At 40.9% G+C, this 18,785-nt stretch overlaps 1 protein-coding gene across 2 annotated transcripts in view; it reads right to left on the bottom strand.

The window, feature by feature from the left end:
• Nucleotides 1-18,785, bottom strand: part of CREBBP (CREB binding lysine acetyltransferase) — a gene marked incomplete at its 5' end in the record, with an annotated part of 167,738 nt that overhangs the window by 30,577 nt on the left and 118,376 nt on the right. For both annotated transcript variants that reach the window (XM_081089219.1, XM_081089220.1), the window contains 8 exons: nucleotides 455-573; nucleotides 5,195-5,384; nucleotides 10,885-11,064; nucleotides 13,149-13,550; nucleotides 15,572-15,760; nucleotides 16,385-16,509; nucleotides 18,038-18,082; nucleotides 18,412-18,583. In XM_081089219.1, the coding sequence (XP_080945345.1) occupies nucleotides 455-573; nucleotides 5,195-5,384; nucleotides 10,885-11,064; nucleotides 13,149-13,550; nucleotides 15,572-15,760; nucleotides 16,385-16,509; nucleotides 18,038-18,082; nucleotides 18,412-18,583 (1,422 nt within the window). The remainder of the gene's footprint in view (nucleotides 1-454; nucleotides 574-5,194; nucleotides 5,385-10,884; nucleotides 11,065-13,148; nucleotides 13,551-15,571; nucleotides 15,761-16,384; nucleotides 16,510-18,037; nucleotides 18,083-18,411; nucleotides 18,584-18,785) is intronic.

Raw genomic sequence — 18,785 nt, 5'->3', positions numbered from 1 at the left:
CAGCTCCTGCATTGAGCGTCTGCCCCCTGGTGGTCAGTGCACATCATAGCGACCAGTTGTTCCACTGTTCAGTTGATTTGCACATTAGCCTTTTATTATATAGGATGTTCACCAATTCTTTAAGTTCATTTTTTAGACAAAGTCTTACATAAAACCCCAAATATAAAGTGAGTCGCCAGAAGCTGTGAACCTGAGCAAGTGGGTGGTGCTCCCAGTGCACAGTCCCCTCTCACACACCCTAACCTTTCCATGGACCCTGTGGCTTCACAAAACAGGTGGGAAACACATTTTAGTAAGAAGGTGCATTACTGTTTTGGCAGCAAACTTTTTTTTAATATTTTGAGAAAAATCTACAAAACAAGGTTGTTATTTTACCCAATTTTAAGAAATAAAACATGGGTAATCATGAGTTACATTGGTAAAATTATAATATATTTTTACAATATGAACTTACAGGAATTCCAAGGAGCTGGGGATCTACAGGCTGGCGAAAAGGTAAGGACTCTGGATCCTGTCGATATAGTGCTTCTAGGGTTGGCATAAGAGCCTGGCGCAATTCCTCCGGCTTAAAGACTGTAGTTGGAAAGCATAAGAAAAATAACACTATTTACAAGGCACCCAAACCCCTCCTTTATGACACTTCAAATGAAAGCCTGGCCGTTTCTGAGGTCTGAGTCATCTCCCTCCCAGTTGAAGCTTACTAGGGCTCTCATTCAGCAGAGTCCACAGACATTCTAAATTCTAAAGCTACAAATCCAGGGTTTCTGAAATAATAATAATATTGGGGTTTCCAAAAACTGTATACATGTCATGAGGCATAATACCATACTAAGTTTGCTCTTCAGTGAGAAATTTCAACATTAAAACTGTTGGAACAGCCGAAACCGGTTTGGCTCAGTGGATAGAGCGTCGGCCTGCGGACCGAAAGGTCCCGGGTTCGATTCCGGTCAAGGGCATGTACCTGGGTTGCGGGCACATCCCCAGTGGGGGATGTGCAGGAGGCAGCTGATCGATGTTTCTCTCTCATCGATGTTTCTAACTATCTATCTCTCTCCCTTCCTCTCTGTAAAAAAAAAATCAATAGCCGAAACCGGTTTGGCTCAGTGGATAGAGCGTCGGTCTGTGGACTGAGAGGTCCCGGGTTCGATTCCGCTCAGGGGCATGTACCTGGGTTGCGGGCACATCCCCAGTGGGAGATGTGCAGGAGGCAGCTGATCGATGTTTCTCTCTCATCGATGTTTCTAACTCTCTATCTCTCTCCCTTCCTCTCTGTAAAAAATCAATAAAATATATTTAAAAAAAAAAATCAATAAAATATATTTAAAAAACAAACAAACAAACAAAAAAAAACCCAAAAAACTGTTGGAACAGAAAATGAAGCTCACTCCCAATTCTGCTTCATTGATCAAATGGTGGAAGGGACCTTTTTGCCTGAAAGTAAACTCAGACCACCTGAGACAAATGGTTTTGTATAACAACCTCACAAATATACACAGTAACAGAGCTATAAAAATAAGAATTTTCCCTCCAAATTCTATACTTCCCTCCCACATTTACCAATGCCCATTTCTCCAACCTCTCAGCTACTGCATTTCCTGCTATATTTTCTGTTGTCCCAATCCAAGGACAAACAGTGGCTGCCAGATACGTTCAAGATGATACATTCACATGAAACCCAAATGAGTTCTAGTGACATGGAGAAATGTGCACAATAGCCTCTGAAGGCAAGCAGCAGGTCAGGCAGCAGTGAGTGTGTTACAACCTCACCTTGCTCACACACATCCTATGCATAGAAAACTGACCAATAAGAGGCAAATACGTCAGAGGAGTTCTGATGACTTGGGTTATAAGTGATAATATATTTTCTCTCTCTCTCTTTTTTTAATATTTTAAAAAGACTTTCTAGAACTGACATGTGGTAAACTCTAATTTAAAAATCAGATTAACATACCATAAACATATAAAGTCCTAGTTGGGAAGTGGCATACATCGAGTATACCGAGAGATGAAAATCATGGCTCTGAGAAGTTTCCCGAAGTTTATTGCCATCAGAGAAAGGGACTGCTCATGTGTCCTGACTGACCTCCTGTGGAAAAGGAACACCTGGCTGCTTTAGACCTGGGACAGCTGCTGGAGATCAGCGAGCATATGGATTATCCCAGCTCAGCGCTCTCCAGCGAACATTCCCATTGGAAACATGGCATCCTGCTCTCAGCGAACTCCTTTCTTCTATTCTGTTTTCTTTTAATAACTTTCTAAGAGAGTAGTTCTTAAGTTAATCAAGAGGTTTTTCCCATTCTTCTAAACTAGAGGTCAGCAAACTCTGACCCATTGGCCAAATCTGAAGGCCTGTGAGCTAAGAATAATTTTTGTTTTTAATGGTTGGGGAAGAAAAAGAAAAGTATTTCCTGATAGGTAAAAATTTACATCATCAAATTGTAGTCTCCAAATTAAAAATCTATTAGAACACAAGTGTGCTGATTTGCTGAGATGTTGTCTCATCAAACATTTGTATCCTACAAACTAGCTGCGTAGCTGCAACAGAGACCTTATGACACACAAAACCTAAAATATTTATTGCCTGGCTCTTTACAGGAAAAGTTTGCTGACCCTGCTCCAGACCTCATCTCCCTAAAGGTAGCAGAATGACATGGCTTACATAAAGCTGATTTTGGTATACAGCTGCCTTCACCACACATTTGTTTACCACTTAAGCAGAGGAAAAGTATTTTCAAATTAGTGTCTTTATTTGAAATAAGTTCTCTGCTACTAGAGTATGGTGTGCTTTTTCCATACAATCAGCAGGGTGTACCACATCAGTAATCCTCGAAGCATGGACCATGGGTACCATGAAGAGCACTGTGCTAATATGGGAGCTGCCAGCCACATATGGCTACTTAAAGCTAAATGAATTAATATTAAACAAAATTTAAAATTCAATTCTTTAGTCACATTTGTCACTTCTTAAGTACTCAAGAGCTGCATTTGGCTGGTGAACATCGTAATGGAGAGCAGAGAAAGTTCCAGCACTGTTTTAGGCCTTTCTAGGGGTCTGTGAAATCAAATTTATTTATGTAATATAAAACAACTTTCATAATAACACTAAGTTGTTATTTGCCTTTTATGTCGTGTTAACCTTCACACAGATGGGGCACTAACAGGGGGGAGTAAAATTTCTAGCATGGCAGCAACCTCACCAAACCTGACTTAGTAGTCACTATGATCTTTGCTGCCACTGTGCACACACGGGAAAATGCCAGCTGCACTTAAGAATATTCTTGCTGAAGCAGTTAAAATTATTACTTTCGTTAAACCTCAACCCTTGGCTACACATCTTTTACCCTATATGAAAAACAAACAAACGGGAAGTTGGTATAAGGCACGTCTACTGCATGCAGTGCTTGTCTTGAGAGAAAGCACGTGTACGAGTATTGAGAGCTGAAGTCACTGCTTCTTTTTTTAATGAAACACATAAAACTGGAATGATTGATAGACAAGCTACAGTTATTCAGAAGTGGGTATGTGGCAGACATTTTCTCAAAAATGAGCAAAGTGGGAGTTATTTCAAGGACAACTGATTGTATTTTTTGCCAAAGATAAAATCTGGACTCTCATAAAAAAGTAGAATTTGGAAAAATTTGTATCTACCACATGAGCTTGATATCTGCTTGAAATGTACAAAACTTTTTTGAGGAGATTCATAGTGATGTTAATGAATGTGATTTAAAAAATTATTGTACAGTGAAGTATGCTAACATTAGGAAGATATGCATAATTCAGTGAACCAAATTTCTAGATGACCAAAGGATCATGTTATAAAGAAAATCATGAAAGGGCAAAGGATCAATTCAAAGCACAAAACAGACAAATGAACTCTAATGTCAGAGTTTGAAAAATTCAGTGCTAAGGATTCATATTTCACACTACAACTAATCTTTAAGAAACTTTGACTTGTTGAGTGTTGTAGCAGTATCAAAAAAGAAAATCACAATTCTTTAAAAAGGCTGTTATTCTTCCCTTTATCAACTATCTATCTGGAATGGGACCTCATGTACTTCAACCAAACAATGTAATACAACAAAGTATAAGCAGGGGCAGACATGAGAATGCAGCTTTGTTCACTTCTGTCTTTCAGCCCCCCAAAATGGTAAAAAACAATGGCATTATACTAATTATTGTTTTTCATAAAATGTATTATTTATGGGTGTTATGTAATAGGTTTTTTTTTTAAATGAACTAAATATTTTCAAAATTCCAAACTGAGCCAACAGTGTTAATTTCTAATAGAGTAGATAGCAATAGATAATCCATACAGACAAAAACTCATTGGGGTCCTCAATTTTTAGAGTACAGAGATGTCTAAGACCAAAAATTTGAGAACTGCTGTACTCCATAATCTCCAGGGTCCCTTCTAGGAGCAAAACTGTACATCAATAGATGCTAACATTTCTCTGCCATCTTTCCCAAATGTAGCACCTGCAGGCCTGAACTTCTGAGGCCTGTCCTCACATTTCCAAGGGTCACCTGACAATTTTCTGACACCCTGCTACCTTCTTTACTTTTTAGACACCTCTCAAAGTGATTTTTAAAAATCACATAAAAAAATAAAATAAAAATCACATCCATTGTGAGGCTAGCTCACCCGACACAGCTCAGAACCCAAGTATCTTCACTAATTTGCCCCCACCCACTCCTACTGCACTAGGTCACTGGGTCCCACTCCACCCACTTGTTACTTTGGGCACTTATATGTAGCAGCAACAACCTACAGGTTCCTACATGTGTGCTGCCACGGTGATATTTTCCCCAATACCATGGCTTTCGGTCATTTTCCTGCTTGAATCCATCAGTGGTTGTTCATGCCTTGCCGAGTGAAGCCCAAGATCCTTGGCCTGCTCAAGGACTCAGATGCAATTTGAACTCCAGTCCCACAGCCAGGACATCTCAGAAGACAGCTGTGCACCCCTGAACTGCCCCCTAGAGCCAAGGCTTGTTTCTTATTATGCCACGAACCTGTGGATTCTTAGGGAGGAGTCCAGCTTGGTGTCATTACTTCAACATGGAGAATAGCAGGCAAAACAGATAAAAGGGGAGATGAAATTCTATTTCTGCTTTAGCTTTTAATCCATAATGTAGAATCACAACACAATGGCAAAGCAGCACAGTTCAGTAAGTTCAAGAAAACACAACTTACTTTTTTTCCGTGGCTGCGAAGGAGATGCTGACTGGGAAGTGGCACCATTAGCCGTGCTCTCTTCTTCCTCTTTAGCTTCTACTTTTACTTCCGGCTTCTTTTCATCCACTTCCATTGGTTCTGATTTCTGCTCTGTTGTGTCTGATTCTTCTTTAACTTGAGAAGATCCTTGTAGATCTTCCTCCATCATCTTGAAAAAATAAAATTATAAATAATGATACACAGATATCAAAAACCTTTATTCTAACTCAGAGTTACTGGAAAGCTCTTAAAAATCTATGGGTTTGTTAAAACCTTCTCCTGGTCACAGATGCATTTATCATTCCTTTCTCTTGCACAAGAAGGAATAGAGCATTTGGTGTCAGCTGAGTTGCTGTAAGATAGTACCAGTACAATTATGTACTAATTTTAAAATTTTATATGCTGCAGTACTTAAAATATTGCATATATACATATCTACCATCACCCGCTCAGTAGTTTTACATATAGATTTTTCTCGGAAAATTGAGGCAGAGTTCAAAAGCCCAGCCAGCGTGACTCAGTGGTTGAACATCAACCTGTGAACCAGGAGGTCACAGTTTGGTTCCTGGTTAGGCCACATGCCTGGGGTGCAGGCTTGATTCCCAGTGGGGACGTGCAGGAGGCAGGTGATCAGTGATTCTGTCTCATCACTGATGTTTCTCTCTCTCTCCCTCTCCCTTCCTTTCTAAAATCAATAAAAATATATTAAAAAAATAAAACAAAACACCAAATTGCTCAGAAGGCCAGGCAAGTAAAGTAATTGAATGCAACAAGGAGATGAGGTTGAGATAGCAGGAAGTTGTGGAGATCTGGCAAACTGGAGCGTCCATGTCCCCTCTAAAGGCCATGCTGGTGCTCCCATCCAGACTGCTGCCAGAGGACTTCAAGAACAATACTGACAGAGCTTATCATTTTCAAGAAAATCCAAAAATCTACTTTAATTTATAATTTCCCACTTTTAAAAATATTGTGTGAGCCAAACAACACTTTATATAGATTGGATTCAGCTCACAGTCTGCTAGTTTTCAACCTCTGCCACAGTTTAATTAGTAAACAAATAAACCCCTTGTGTATGTAACTCTGTGGACTATAAATGAATAAAGAATGGCAATGAAAAAGTTGCTGAATGATTCAAACATTTAAAATACAAACGTTTTTACCACTAAGTTTATTAGTTGTGGGCTTGTCATATATTGTCTTTATAATGCTGAGATATTCCTTCTAAATTTACTTTATTGAAGAGTTTATATCATAAAAGGATGTTAAATTTTGTCAAATGCCTTTTCTGAACTACTGAGATGATCATATGGTTTTTATCCTTTATTTTGTCACTGTGATGTATCACATTAACGAATGTTGAAGCATCCTTCCATCCCTGGGATAAATCCCACCTGATCATGGTGTATAGTCCTTTTAATGTATTGTTGAATCAGGCTGGCTAAAATTTTGTTGAGAATTTTTGCATCTATATTCAAGTATATTGGCCTGTAATTTCCTGTTTTTGTAATGTCTTTTTATCTGCTTTTGGTATCTGGGTAATGCTGGCTTCATAAAATGAGTTTGGGAGTGTTCCTTCCTCTTCAATTAAAAAAAAAAAAAGTTTAAGAAGGATAGGTTTAATTCTTCTTTGAATGTTTGGTAGATGACATCTGGTCCTGGATTTTTATCTAAGATCAGGAAGAAGACAAGGATGCCCATTACCACGTCTTCTATTCAAAATTATGTGGGAAGTCCTAGCTATAGCAATCAGACAAGACAAAGAAATAAAAGGCATCCAAATTGTAAAATAAGTAAAACTCAACTATCCTATATAATAAAAGGCTAATATGCAAATAGACCAAATGGTGGAACTGAACAAGCTATGACGTGCACTGACCACGGGGGGACGCGGGGGCATGTGGAACATGGTAGGCATTGGCCGCGGTGGGATGGTGGAGCAGGTGAGTGGGGGTGCCAGACCAAGGTGGGGGGCCAGTTGCTGTCATTGGGGCAAGCCTCTGGTGGTTACTGAAAATTATTTGCTCGCGTGCACTGTGGTCCTGCCTGGTGCGCTGGACTCGCTGCTTGCACCTGCTGCTGGCACCCAGCACCAGCCCTGATTACTCGGTGGCGTCAGCGGGTGTGAGCGGCTGCTGCCAGCCACAATCTCCCCTCAGGGCTTCTCCATCTCCCCCTGCTCCTGAGGGGCAATTGGGGCCGGCAGCCACCTCTCGCACCCATGGCTGGCATCAGCCCCATTCGCACCCATAGCTGGTGCTAGAGCCGCTGCTCACACCCACTGATGGCGCTAGAAACAATTGCTCTGTACCATCAGCGGGTGCAAGCGATGGCTGCTGGCCCTGATAGCCCCTGAGGGCTTCTCCACCTCCCCCTGCTCTTGAGAGGCGATTGGGGCAACAGCCACCACTTGCACCGCTGATGGCGCTAGCCCTCACACCTGCTGCTGGTGCCGGCCCCAATTGCTCTGTGCCGTCAGAGGGTGCGAGTCAGTACGTGGGAGAGGTGGTAGTGGGAGTGGGGCTGCCAGCAGGTAGGGGACCAGGGGCTGCTGAGGGAGGAGCTGGGCGGGGGCTCGGAGGATGGACTGAGACCCACCCCTGTGCCCACTGCAGCCTCGCGGCCCACAGTTCCTTTCAAGGTGAACAAATTCGTGCACTGGGCCCAGTTAGAACTAATAAATGACTTCAGTAAAGTTGTAGGACACAGAATATGCAGAAATCTCTTCAGAATTCTATATACTAAAATGATGATCAGAAGAAGATATTAAGAAAATTCTCATTTACAACAGCATTAAAATTATAAAACACCACCCTGGCCAGATAGCTTTGTTGGTTAGAGCAGTGGTTGGCCAACTTATTAGTCAACAGAGCCAAATATCAACAGTACAACGATTGGAATTTCTTTTGAGAGTCAAACTTTTTAAACTTAACTATATAGGTAGGTATATTGTTATTAACTTAATTAGGGTACTCCTAAGGCTTAGGAAGAGCCACACTCACGGGGCCAAAGAGCCACATGTGGCTTGCGAGCCGCAGTTTGCCGACCACGGGGTTAGAGCATTGTCCTATTACACCAAGGTTGTGGATTCAATCCCTGGTCAGGGCACATACAAGAAGCAAGCAATGAATGCAGAGATAAGCAGAACAACAACAAAATCCATGTCTCTGTTTCTGTCTCCTTCTCACTCTCTAAAAATCTATAAATTAAAATAAAAGTATTAAATATCTAGGAATAATTTTTAAAAAATATTTATTGTTGAAAGTATTACATATGTCTCCTTTTAACCACCAATATCTAGGATTAAATTTACCCATAGAGGTGAAAGACCTGTACTCTGAAAACTGTAAGACACCAAAGAAAGTAACTGAACAATACAAATAAATGGAAGGATATACCTTGCTCATAGACTGAAAGAATTAATATTGTTAAAATGTCCTTGCTACCTAAAGTAATATACAGATCCTATGCAATCCCTATCAAAATACCAATGGCATTCTTCTCAGCATTAGAACTAATCCTAAAGTTTATATGGAACTACAAAGGACTCTTAATAGACAAAGAAATCCTGAGAAAGAACAAAGTAGGAGGTATTACGCTCCCTAATATCAAACTATACTACAAAGCTACAATAATCAAAACAGTATGATACTGGCATAAAAAAAAAGATACAGATTCATGGAATAGAATAGAGAATACAGAAAAAATTCCTTGCTTATAAGGTCAATTAATCTATGACAAAGGGGGCAAGGATATACAATTAGGTAAAGACAGTTTCTTCAATAAATGGTGCTGACAAAACTATACAGATAAATGGAAAATATGAAATTGGACCACTTTCTTATATCATATATAAAAATAAACTCAAAATGGATTAAAGACTTAAATGTTATACCTGAAACCATAAAAGTCCTAGAAGAAAACATAGGCAGTACATTCTTCGCCATAGATCTTAGCAATATCTTTTTGGATATATCTTCTCGAGCAAAGGGATACAAAAGAAAAAATAAGAAAAAACTAGTAATCCAGTTTAAAAATGGGAAGAGAACCTCAGTAGCCATTTCTCTAAAGAGGACAGACAGATGGCCAATAGACATGAAAAGATGCTCAACATCACTAATTGCCAGGAAAATGCACACTAAAACCACAATGAGATATCACTTAACACCTGTCAGATGGCTTCCATCAATAAATCAACAAATAACAAGTATTGGTGAGGATGTGGAGAAAAGGGAACCATTGTACACTGTTGGTAGGATTATAAATTAGTGTAGTCACTATGAGAAAGTGTGGAGCTTCCTCAAAAAAAAAAATTAAAAATTAAAAATAGAGCTACCATACGATCCAGCAATTCCACTTCTGGGTATTTATTTGAAGAAATTATAAACACTAACTTGAAAAAGTATATGCCCCTGTATGTTCCCTGCAGAATTATTTACAAGAACTAAGATATGGAAGTAAACCAGATGTCCATCAACAGATAAATAGATAAAGATGTGATACATATAATATGTGTTTTATACACACACACACACACACACACACAAAATGATATCTTGCCATTTCTGACAACATGGACAGACCTATAGGTTATTTGCTAAGTGAAATAAGCTGGACAAGGATAAATACAGTATCTCACTTATACATGAATCTAAAAAATGAAATAAATAAAAAAATAAAACAAAACACAAACAGACCCACAGATATAGAGAATAAGCTGACAGTTGCCAAAAGGGAGGGAGTAGGAGGATGAAGAGGGGAAGAATACACAGTATCTTTATTTATTTACTTAAAATATTTTTATTGATTTCAGAAAGGAAGGGAGAGGGAGAGATAGAAACATCAATGATGAGAGAGAATCATTGATCTGCTGCCTCCTGCATGCCCCCAACTGGGGATCGAGCCCGCAACCCCGGCAATATGCCCTTGATCAGAATCAAACCTGGGACCCTTCAGTCCACAGATCAATGCTCTATCCACCGAGCTAAACCGGCTAGGGCTCTTTAAAAGGAAATCTATAAAAGATTATTTTTACAATTTCTGTTTGAAAAACTCTAGTTTCCAAAAAAGTGTTTTCCCAAGCTTTGCATTTTTTTTGTTAGTTCATGTATTTATTTTTTCTTTATTAAGGTATTACTAGTATATATGTGTCCTTATCCCTCCATTGTCCCCTCATCCCCATGCTTTGTATTAAAAAAAAAAAAAAGTAAAATATAAGCTAGTGCTCTTCATTTCTGGCAAAAAACCCAACAAAAAACAAGACAAAAAAACCCATACCTATATCTAAAAATAAATAACCAATCTGTTTTTGATTATGGGTTTGAGTAGCAAATAGATTAAAGAGGTTATTAAAATAAAAAGCAAGGCCCTGGCCAGTTGCTCAGTGGTTAGAGCACTGGCCCATGGACTGAAGGGTCACAGATGCGGTTCTGGTCAAGGGCACATTAGGCTTGATCACGGCCCTGGTTGCAGCATGCTGGAGGCAACCAATCAACATGTCTCTCTCACGCAGACGTTTCTCTTTGTTTCTCCCCCTCCCTTCCACCTCTCTAAAAAATAAAATAAAATAAAAAATAAAAACCTCAATGGAAAAAATACCCTCAAATGAGGGTTAACAAAACAAACAAACAAACAAACAGCAGGTCCGCCCATGACGGACCCCTGGCACCTACCGCAGACGCAGGCTCCCCCTTGGAGTCCCTGGCATCTGGCTCGGCGTCCTCGGTCTTGACCTCAGTCTTCACTTCCAGCGCTGGTATTTCTGGTCCTGGCTGCTGGGAGTTGGTGTCAGCACTGGCCACTGAAGATGGAGTGGGTACCCTGTTCTCAATGCTGGCTGCTGCCTGGGAGAGCTGCAGAAAAACCAAAACCATTTGTCTCTGTTAACAAAACAATATATAGGATCTTAAAGCTCTGCTGCTGGTCACCCAATATACAGTTTTGTGTTAACATTTCTCAATACTAACCTAATAAGCATCCCTATTTGAGAGAACTGAAGAACAAAAGTTCAAATAGTTCTAGAGGAAGACAACATCAGGCAGAAACACAACTGATTTCTTGCTAAATAAATAGAGATGGAAGAACAGAGCTTTCTACATGCTGATATGAAATTAATTTTCTGCAAGCTTTCTACCTAAGCCATAGAAAGAACCCCCTATTTTGAAATTAATTCCTTTTACTAAGATCATTTATGTTTATGGTTAAAAACTGAATTATAAATATACTAGTGACCTGGTGCACAGATTCATGTACATTGAAAGGAAATTAATTAGAAGGTGACTGGAGGGATGGAACTGGGCGAGACAGGCTGCACCCTGGAGCTAACCTCCTGCAGTCCCTCTGGCAGGTGGGGTCCCTAGGCCTGGCCTGCCAGGATTCGGCTAAAACAGCTCTCTGACATCCCCCGAGGGGTCCTGGAATGTGAGAGGGCACTCTACAAAATTGCTGTTGTACAGGGTGTGGAATCCAAACGCAAGTGTGCAGTAAACCAGATTCGGGGCCAACAGTACCCCAGCAACAACATAACCCATGGCTGAAGGTGGAATCGTGCAGCCCCGCAAGGAATTGGGCTCCCTCTTCTCTGGTTTCGGTGGGTGTCACCCAAGAACAGCTGCTGCCAAGTCACTGCAGCTTGGCAGCTCCTGTGTTGAGCATCTGCCCCCTGGTGTGGTCAGTGCATCCTAGAGACTGGTCTCGCGGTAGGAGGGCCACTTAGCATATTAGCCTTTTATATATATAGAAGATAAGTATATATGTAGGAGGGGGAATAAAGTACCTATATGAAACAAGAATATATAATTAGCTTGTTAATTGCAGGAACAGTGTTGGGATTAGTGGCAGAGAAATAAGCAAACATTAAGAGAAGGAACCACTAAAAGAATTATAAATTTTCAAAGCCTTATCCAAGGCAGTTTAAAGTAAACAAACAAAAGATAATGTAAAATTAGAAAGGCTTTGGAGAAATACAAATAGTAATGTTATCTTGGGATTGTTGTTGAGATTAATTTTAACATTTAATAAATACCTTCAGTCCCCAAGAATAAAGTTAATGTATTTCAGGGGGAGAGGGGTTTCTAAGTTAGACTGGTAAGAAAATGGATACTAAGATTGATTTTAGTGATAACTGGGGGAGGGAGGTGGAGGCAACAAGAGGGCAGCCTTAGGTCCCTGGGTCAGTGGGGCAACCCAGCCTAGGAGACGCACCCAGACTGGCCACCTCCAGCAGGTCCATGGAGGACTGGGCAGATCTGAGCCACAGGAAGTACTAACCTGGATCTGCCAAGTTGTCATAAAAAAGAAAAGGCTTCCAGTCTGAAAACAAGGCTGATAGGCAAGATCAAAGCACATACAATCAAGTACATGACCATACTTAAATGTTAGGAGAAAAACTACCAAAACTCAGAAGACATAAATCTAGGACAGATAATGGGAAACATACTGCTCTTATAAACAGAGGTAGTTTAAAAATTCGACAGAGGACTCATATATTATTTCTTTAGAATTGCTGATTTTTGCAAACTCATTTAAGTAGGAATGATAATAAATCATGTCCTGCCAAACACAGCCTTTCAGTTACTTTTTGGGGTGGCACCAAGATTCTACAGCAACTTCATGGCAGAATTTTTTAAAAAAAATTATTTACTGATTTGGGGGGGGTGGGGGGGGGGGGAGAAAGAGGGAGGAGGGGAGAAAGGGAGAGAAGGAGAGATAGAGGGAGGAGTAAAAGAGAGAACATCGATTTTCTGTTCCACTTACTTATGGATTCATTGGTTGTTGTTTTTGTATATGCCCTTACTGGAAATCGAACCCACAACCTTGGCGTATAGGGACAATGCTTTAACCAACTGAGCTACCCTACATGGCCAGGGTCATCATGACAGATTTATGGGAAAGTTCTCATTAAGAGTCTCAGAACAAAGGCAACAGAGAGGCTCACCGGTGTGCCAGGAGGCTGGGTGTGCACAGGCGTTGGCTGTTGCTGTGATGACTGCGGGGTGGCCACAGATGGGGGCTGAACTGGGGTCTGAGGCTGCGGGGTCACCTGGGCTGCTGCCTGGACTGTAGGAGTGCTCTGTGCTTGACTAGCACTGGGCACTGAGCCAGGAGTTGGGGTAGGAGTCTGCCCGGAAGACGACACAGGAGTTGATGGCTGAGTGGGAGCTGCTGGCTGGGGAGGAGTCATCACAGGTGCTGTTGGATGCTGTAGAGATGGCATGCCAGCAGCTGTGGAAGCAGGAGGTGGTGTCTGGTGCAAAGGTGATTGTGTCACTGGTGGACAAGGCAGCTGGGACCCAAGCATGTTCAGAGGGTTAGGAAGAGCAGCACCAGGCACCTGTCCCTAACAGAGGAAACAGAGTATGTTAACATTATGTTCCCTATTTGGAAATGTGGCAACAAATTTGAAGAATTTAAATGTGTGAAAATCTAATCATGGTTTCTTGAAGAGGTCTACTGGGCACTGAGTTTCAGGAGCATGTTCCATTTGCAAGAATCTATCCAGCTGTACACTTATAATGTGTACTTTCTAATAAAGTTAATGCTATGTTTCTTCTATTTTGATTTATATAACTGTCAAAATTTCCCATTTAAACATGTTCACTCAGCTTACTAGCTTCATGCTCCATAATATCCACCCACAGCTAAGACCACCAGAAAAGGTATTTATCTTAAAAAAAAAAAAAAAAAGTTGTTGAAATACTGAAATGTTTCAGTGTAGTGATCTCAGCTGAGGACATGCTTCAGAGTATCTGTAGACCTTTGAAAAAGTGATTCCAAATCACTGGTCTAGAACAAGGGCTACAATCTACTGCCTGTGGCCAAACCCAGCTAGCTGCCTATTTCTGTAGTAAAGTTTTATTGAAACATAGCACGCCCATTCATTTGTGCAGGAATGAACATGGCTGTGATTTCCCCCCACAATGGTGGAGGTTAATAGTTAAGACAAAGAGTCTATGTATGGCCCACAAAGTAAAAAATATTTACACGACATATCTGCTGACCCCGGTTCTAGAGCAATGACACGTTCTGGAAATTAAGAATTAATGAATAGGCATTTAGAGAGTAAATTCAGAATAGTCAATTACTTTTATGCAATATTATTTCATGTTAAAAAATTAAAACACGATTTTCATATTTTAGAGGAAGGTTTGGCCTATTTTATTTATTTATTATTATTTTTTAATATATCTTATTGATTTTTTTACAGAGAGGAAGGGAGAGGGATAGAGAGTTTGAAACATCGATGAGAGATAAACATCGATCAGCTGCCTCCTGCACACCTCCCACTGGGGACGTGCCCGCAACCAAGGTACACACCCTTGACCGGAATCGAACCTGGGACCCTTCAGTTTTCAGGCCGACGCTCTATCCACTGAGCCAAACAGGCCAGGGTAGGTTTGGCCTATTTTAAATACATGTACATATACATACAGCAACACTACTATACTATAACAACAAAAGGGTTTTTAAAAGGCAGTAAAATGGAGAGAAACACATCGATTGGTTGCCTCCTGTACATGCCCTCGTGAGGGCCCAGGACAGGGAGGAGCCTGCAATCAAGGCCTGCTTCTGAATAAAACAAAAAATACAGAATAAATGCCTGGGTGCAGTGGCTCAGCGGTCGAGCATAGACCTATGAACCAGAAGGTCACTGTTTGATTCCTGGTCAGAGCACATGCCCAGGTTGCAGGCTCGATCCCCAGGTGGGGCATGCAGGAGGCAGCCAATCAGTGATTCTCTCTCATCACTGATGTTTCTAGCTCTCTCTCCCTCTCCCCTTCCTCTCTGAAATTAATAAAATATATATATATATATATATTTTAAAAGGCAGTAAAATGAATGGAAAATAGTTCTCTTCAGCTTTAGACTGAATAAGTAAAAACACACTGAATAAAAGGATAACTACTCAACTGATCCAGTTAGCCTGACTTCACTTGGACAGTTCAGGGACAGGTAACAAAATACACAAACCAAAAGTCATTAGCAGTGAACTCATGGGACCCTTCCTTACTCGCTCTTTAAAATTCAGTGTCTCTCAGATTTGCATATGAAACTTAGAATTTAAAAGACACAAGTAAAAACCAAGAAAAAGACAACAACAAAAATCAAAACGCAAAAGCACACAAACCAAAAAACCACAACCCACTCTCGTTTTACATGAAGTTCTTCACCCCAAGATGTTAAGAGTCATTCCAAACAAGGTAAAAATGACAGGATAAAATAAGGACAATATCAAGAGATGCTAAAAGGTAAAAATCAAATGTGTAGTCTAGAATCCTAATTTCCACGAAAAAAGACATAAGTCAGGTCAGTAGGAAGCTGGGGCTGTATCAATGTGGGTGGCCCAAAGGCAAACGGTACCTGTGATACGCCTGTCTGGGCCGCTGGCTGCCCCATGCCTACATTGTTCACACTCATTGCCCCACTGGATGCAGGGAACTGGTTCTGAGGCAGGAACTGGTTCTGTGTGGGCGCCTGGGCCATCATGTTGTTGGCATGTGCGCTCATCATGTTTGGAGGCTGAGGCATTCGGGAAGGAGAAATGGCCATCTAAAAGACAACAAGCATCATTGAGAATTCAGAGGACAAAAGCCAAAGTATTCAAGATAAAGTAGAAGAGACAGAAATCTTCAAATCCTCCCTCCCTCTTGGGAAAAGAAACACCATTAAGACCTTACAGCTCCAAGGCACTTTGCCAGCTTTCTCATGCAGTCTCTAATGAGTGGGCTTCAGATTGTCCTCTAGATAGAAATCAATAGCATGCTATAATTTGAAGTTCGAGATATGTTTTTCTGAGTTCTATGAAGCATTTAGAAAGCAGCCGCAGGAGAGTCAGCTCTAGGAGTCAACAGACACTGACAAGTCCCTCTTGGCCACAAAACTGAGGCTGTCTATTCCATCTACAGAACTCCATCTTCTCAAAGAGTCATAATTCCCTATGAAATTGGCATTCAAGTAAAATAATGGTCAAATAATTTTCACTACAGTAATGAAGACAAGAAAGAGAGAGAAAGAGAGAGAGAGAGAGCGCGAGAGATGAAAGAAATAAAGCATAACCCAAATCCAAAGGAACAGGTACCATAGGATTCTAGACAATCTACAATTTTACTGCTTAGAGAATTTTCCTTATTTGGGCAAGGCCTTCTCAGCACAGTTAAGGCAAGCAGGACTTACCCCTGGAACGGAGCCCATGCTGTTCATTGGGACAGAGTGGTTCATGGGGGATGCTGCACGCGGTCCCATGGGAGCTTGCGGCAACTGTACATTCCCCAAGGACATCGGGTTAAATGAATTCATCCCTGTAAATGTACCCACAATAGTTCATTAGGAAAAGCATCCACAGGGAAACAGAATTACAACTTGCCCAATAAACTCTAAGCAAAATAACATGGAACACATACACAACACATACAACTGAAAGGAAATCACCCAGCTAATCAGATGATTAAGTAACAGAATTTTCATATCCAGGAAAAATGGCATCAATGCTGGTGAGGGTGGTATGGTGGGGATCGGAGGGGCAGGACAAAATGAGGAGATGAGGGTAGAAAGTCAGGTAAACCACAAAAAAATAAGGCTGAGGAAGCACTGATCAGTATGGCAGAACCCCGATCAAAAAGCATCAAAGTGACTAAGGAAACAAGGCTACATCGGGAAGATGTTCCCACCAACTATGGAAGAGGTGTTAACTAAGGCCAGGGCACCAATCTGAGCCAACCTCTCACTAACACCTGCTGGAGCATGTGGCTTCCGTTTTCTCTCCTGCAGGAAACCCATTCTCATCCCCCCACCACCTCCACTCCCACCCCGGCCTCCTAGCTCTTCAGCTGGGTTTATATTTATTGTTAGAATCTGGGATAAGACTCAAAATATGGTTTTAATTTTGCAAACAAGTGTTTAGAAAGCATCCAAAGGTGGCAAGCTCTCAGCCTTCTCTCTACAGATGAGAAAAATCCCATTTTCGCAGTTCCTTTGCTGTCCTGGGGCTGCTCATTGTTCGCAGAAATGTTACACCATGGAAGACACTTCACTAGCTGCTAAGTGTCTTCAGACCACAGCCTCTCCTTCTTTGTAATTTCCTACAATCCTCTGTAAACTCTTTCCTTTATATTATCAGTTTATCTACCATGTCTTTTTCAATATGCAAAAAGATTACTGCAAACTTAAAAAATGACCTTTTCTCCCCTTCCAAACTACTTTACTAACAGCAGAGCCAAGCCCTGCTTTAGAATCTTTGGGTAATGTCACCACCTTATTTCACAACCTGTGAAAACACCTTACTGTTCAAGTCTCAATTAGTAAAAGGTTTGAAATGTCCCTCATCCCCAAACTCCCAAACTAAAACGATGGCTTCAACCAAGCAAACACTAGTGAATTTCAACCTGACAAAGAACCTTTAAAAGTTGTTGAGACCAGCTGCCAGCACCTCAGCCTGATGCAGACTCTCTGAGTGTAAATCCTGCTGGCTAGGCTTGACCACCTGCACTCACAGGGCCCAGAGCAGCCACTGCACTTTCTCCACCTCACCTCCCGTGCTGCTCGCTTGCTGCCCCAGGACTGGCCTGATGTTCTCCTTTCACACATTCAGAAACGTTTCCTTACCCCACCCACAATGTTTTGTGAGACTCTTCCTAAAAGTAATGACCTCTCTTGAATCCAAATACAACTGATATTCATACTGCCTGTGGAAATGAATTCTGCTCATCAACAATAAGGAATGTAAGGAAAAAGAAGCGCTATAAAGAAATAAAGAGGAAAAAAGAAACAATGCACTTTGTGGCTGTTGAATGGTAAACAGAAATACGATTCACAGCAATAGTTAAATACCTTGAGAAACCTGCATGCGATTCACTGGCAGGGGCATGGGCCCATCTATAATGGCAGGGAAAAAAAAAGTTATTTAAAATAATCCTTGATTGAGGAATAAGGAATGTATCTTGAGTATTTCAAACTTAAAGAAAAAACCAGTCAACAGGTCCCAAAGCACTGGACATTCGATGCTTGCAAACCCTTTAAAGGATCTCTCCACAAGAGACTCAATGTCTAAACATAGGCCAATGTACAAGGTCATGACCACTATCAGTCTCCAAAATGTGGGCTTCCTGAGAACATAATTCTATATACTTAGAAACACACCCCAAATACAGAAGGAAAAACAAGCAAACAGATGAAGGGCTGATAGAAGGAAATGAAGTCCTTACTTGGAGGTCTCACAGGTTGTGACTGTGGTATCCCAGGGGGCTGCGCCCCGGGGGCTGGTAAGGCTGGCTGGTTACCCAAGATGCCTTGTTTGTGTAAACGCGACCTCCGTTTTTCTTCTAGTTCTTTTTGTATCTTATAGATTTTCTCTGCTAATAAGTGATAGTATTCATCCTGAAGAGCAATAACATTAGGTAGTCAAAACTATAAAAAATGATCTGGTTTGTATGTTCTGAAAAATTAATGAACTTTATTAAGTACACTAACAAAGTAAGTGTTCAACACTTCTAACTAATAAACCAAAGGCCAAAATTCTTGTTGAACTAGTTACATTACAAGATTTAATAGACAGTAGGTACTAAATGCATGTTACATT

The sequence above is a fragment of the Myotis nattereri genome, assembly GCF_964212035.1.
Source record: "Myotis nattereri genome assembly, chromosome: 4".
Classification (NCBI taxonomy): domain Eukaryota; kingdom Metazoa; phylum Chordata; class Mammalia; order Chiroptera; family Vespertilionidae; genus Myotis; species Myotis nattereri.
The sequence above is the reverse complement of the archived record's forward strand: the minus strand, read 5'-3'. Positions and strand labels throughout refer to the sequence as shown.